General features: G+C 61.2%; 1 protein-coding gene across 1 annotated transcript in view; it reads left to right on the top strand.

The window, feature by feature from the left end:
• The first annotated feature begins 6 nt into the window (after positions 1 to 6).
• Tnrc18 (trinucleotide repeat containing 18) overlaps positions 7 to 3,768 on the top strand; it is an 89,690-nt gene continuing 85,928 nt past the window's right edge. Inside the window, 2 exon segments of the mRNA XM_048785180.1 lie at positions 7 to 367; positions 2,275 to 2,704. Of these exon segments, the coding sequence (XP_048641137.1) occupies positions 2,518 to 2,704 (187 nt within the window). The 5' untranslated portion in view covers positions 7 to 367; positions 2,275 to 2,517.

Here is a 3,768-nt window from a genome sequence, read left to right as displayed (position 1 = left end):
GGTTGTGTAATGTACCTTTTCCAATCCCGGGCTGTATATGGAGATTTGGGATTCTTTAAACCGGCGCTACCTGGATTTTATTAAAAAGCGGGGAGCTCGGCGGGAGGAAAGCTGGCTTTTCCGGGTGCTGCGGGAGCCGGGCCGCGGGAGGGCGGAGGAGTTGGCGCGCCGAGCGCTCGGCCCGGGGAGCGGTTTTCTACCAAAAAAAGGGAAAGGCGGGCAAAAAGTGTGAGGCGGCTGCGGGTGGCGGAGGGGAGCGGCGGCCGCGGGATGGCGGGCAGCACCGGCGCCTAGCTGCGCCGAGAGTCGGGGCTGCTACCGGAGTCGCTGTCGCTGGAGCCCGGAGCTCGGAGCCCCGCCGCGCCAGGTACGCCGCTGGTCCTCTGGCTGCCCCGGCCGGGCGCGAGGGTCTCCAAACTTTGCAGTTCGCACCCCACCACCCCATCCCGCCTGCCCTTTGGGTTGTGCGAGGGTTCCCGAAGCTGTCCGGCTGATGGGGACGAAATCGGGGGCTAGGGGCAGAGGGCAAAGGGGGCCCTGGGAAGGTGAGGGCTGACTGCTGTTCCTTGGGCGCCCACCCGAGCCCCCAGTCCGATACAGTCTGCACCACACCGCCGAGGGGCGTCGGTGCCCGGCAGGCGGCAGAGGCGGGGGAGCCGGGGACGCCGAGACGTTTTCGATTATAGGCTGTTTTTAATTAAAAGCCGGAATTCAGCCATTTTAACTGCATTTAAGAGGGGGAGAGAAGTAGGGAAAACGCAGCGGAGCCTGCGGTTGTCCACGCCAGCTTCTTTACCATTGCCAGGGTGTTCCGGGGAGCTTCACCCCGACTCCCTCAAGCTGGGGCGCCTGGGCATGCTCCGAAGCGCTGGCTTTTAAAATAAAGCTTCCCTAAAAACATTATTTTAAAAAATCATTGGAAGCTCATCGCCTTCTTGAGACTTGAATCCTCGGATGTGACGATCTTAGATTTTTCCTAAGCAAACGCGGATCTGGTAACAAGAGCTTGATGCAAGGGAGCGAGGGGGTGTTTGAAACCCAAACCACGTTAAAATAGCCACCCTTAACAAAGTGGAGGAGGCCGGGGGTCTGCAGCTAAGAGGGTCTGCAGCTTGAGAGGCTGGGCGCGGAGTTGGGGCGCGGGGCTGGTACCCAAGAGCGGGCGGCTTTGGCGCGATCTGCGGCTCCAGAGAGCCCCGGCCTCCCGGAATCGGGAATCAGAGCTGCGGCAGGCGGGCTGACGGACAGCGAGGGAAGGGTGGGCTCCAAGATCCCTTCCCGCCCCCACGGGAATCGGCAAACGACAAATCTTTTAAACAAACAGCTTGAAACTGGAACTACAGGGGGATTTACCCAACGCTGGGGGAGGCGCCCCCCAGCCGGCCCGCGCTGCGAAGGTTTTCTTTGTAGATTATTTTTTTGGGGTAGGAGAAAGCTAGGGTAGGATTGAGATCCTTGATCCCCTTCTTTCCCCTCTGACGCCCCCAAATCCCCCGCTCCAGGTCAAGTCCTCGGGCCACAGGATTCCCAGGCTGGGGCGTTGGAAAATGAAACCAAAGCTTGTTTTGAAGGATTCTTTCCAGTCCTCAGGCGAGAATGCCACGTCTCGGGTCCTCGGACTCAGGCTCTGAGACTCACGGTGACTGGACAGGGGCAACAGGAGGGGGCAGCGGGCCTCCTTAGAAATAATAAACCCGCTTCGCACCCTCCCTCCCGAAACAACAACAACAACGAAAAGCTCCAAACCAAACACTCCTTTGGTGGCTCACAGGGCGAGCTCAGGAAAATCAAACTCAGAAAAGGGAGGCGAGGGCCCCAAAAGGTTAAATATTAAACTTTCCGGATTAGATAGTGACTTAGTGTTCAGGGAAACATTTCGAGCCGCTCATGAAAAGGTTTCACAGTTTAAAACCTCGAAGCATGTGACGCTCGGGAATAAAACACTTAAGAGGTTTGTATTTATGCTGTCCGGGTGCGGCTGGCCGAGTGGCCTTCCCCAGTTTCGGGAGGACCCAGCGGCTGCCGTGGTAGAGTCGGGTCTAGGGCACAGTGCTCCACCGGTCACTTTTCTGAGCCAGATCACCGGAGCCTGAAGCCGCCGGGAGTCGGAGCATGGAGTTTTACTTTTCGTGGAAAAGGGGCTACTCCCGATTTTATTTTTGGCCACCAGATCAGCAGCCCTAGACCCCGAAGGGCGAGGTGACTTTCTGAAACTTTTTTTTTTCTTTTTCTCCCCCCCTTGTCTTACGTGGCCCGTCTCCTCTCCCTGCCAAGACGCCGTGTGCCCGGTCTCTCGAAACTCTTCCTGGCCACCCAAAGGGGCCCCACCACCGGTCGTCTGTGCGCCTCGGGCCACCGGCCCGCTTCCGAGCGCAAGCCCCGCTGGCCGCCGCCATGCACACCGCGGAGCCCCCGCCACCCGAGGACTCTGGGACTACATCGAGGCCGAACTTTTAGATCCCGCTGAGCAAGGCCGGCAGGCCAGGTGGGGGACTGGCCGCGGCACTCCCGCGGAGGATGGATGGCCGAGACTTCGGGCCCCAGCGGTCCGTGCACGGCCCCCCGCCGCCGCTACTGTCCGGCTTGGGCATGGACAGCCACCGCGTGGGTGCGGCTACTGCCGGACGCTTGCCCGCCTCGGGCTTGCCCGGCCCGTTGCCGCCCGGGAAATACATGGCCGGCCTCAACCTCCACCCGCACCCGGGTAAGTGTCCCGCGCCTTGTCCACTCTTCCTGACTTCCTGGGATCCTGGGGAGGGAGGCCTGGGAAGATCATGGCCTGGGTTGGGCACCTCTCGGCTGGCCCATTGGTGCTGGCGGGCTCAGCTCTCAGTACGGGGGAATCCCTGGGCCTGGGGCAAGGCCAGTTCCAAGGCCCCGACCAAGAGGTGCTCGACCAAGAGGTGCTCGGCTGTGGTCTCCAGCGCGCCGGACCCGCTTGAGATCCAAGCGTCTGCCGAAATCATAGCCACCAGGGGCCATGCCAGTCCCAGGCTCCTGTGGCACTAGCCTGGGCTGGAGTTTGCGAAATCTGGGCGAGAAAAGAACAAGTCAGCCCCCACGCCCCATGAGACACCCGCTCCCCGAACTCGGATCTTTTTTCTTGGCAAACGAACGCCTTTCCCGACGCCCGTGGGCCCAGAGTTCTGCCCGCGACTCCACCACCAGTGCGGAGCCGCCGCCGGGAGATGCGGGGGGGCGGGCGTACGGTGAACCCAGCTCTGGGACCCCAGTTTCCTGTTGGCTTCTGCGGGTCTCTCTTCCAGGAGTGGGAGGGCAGTGACCCTGCGCCCAAGGGCTCGCCGCGCAGCAGGAACGCCAAGCCTGGCTGCTGCCTTTCTGAGCTTAGGGGAAAGAGGTGGTGCAGGGAGTGGATCCGCACGGAGCCTGGGCAGTGGAGGGGATACCAGGGGTCCAACAAGGAAAGGTGGAGGAGTTGTCCAAGAAGGCCCTGCAGCCTCCACCATCTCCCAAGAGGGACTCTTGGGCTGCGGCGGAGACTGCACTGGGCGGGCGCCGGGCAGGGAGTAAGCAGTTTGCCGAGCCGGGAGCCTGGCGCGATGGGAAGTGTGACGCGGGGCCGCAGACTTGCCCAGCCTGGGTGGGGGAAGACGGGTCCAAATTGCCCGGCTGTTTTCTGTGCCTGATGTTAAGGGAAAAAAGTCCACCTCTTCTCCTTCAAACTGAAGTTTAGAACTTTTACGATTTCCCGGGGAACTCCTGAAGCTCCTCTGGTCTTTGGTTTCTTGGAAGAGACACCTCGCCCCC

This window comes from Marmota marmota, unplaced genomic scaffold (genome assembly GCF_001458135.2).
Source record: "Marmota marmota marmota unplaced genomic scaffold, marMar, whole genome shotgun sequence".
In the NCBI taxonomy this organism is placed as follows: domain Eukaryota; kingdom Metazoa; phylum Chordata; class Mammalia; order Rodentia; family Sciuridae; genus Marmota; species Marmota marmota.
Note: the sequence above shows the minus strand (reverse complement) of the source record. Positions and strands in the feature narration are given on the sequence as shown.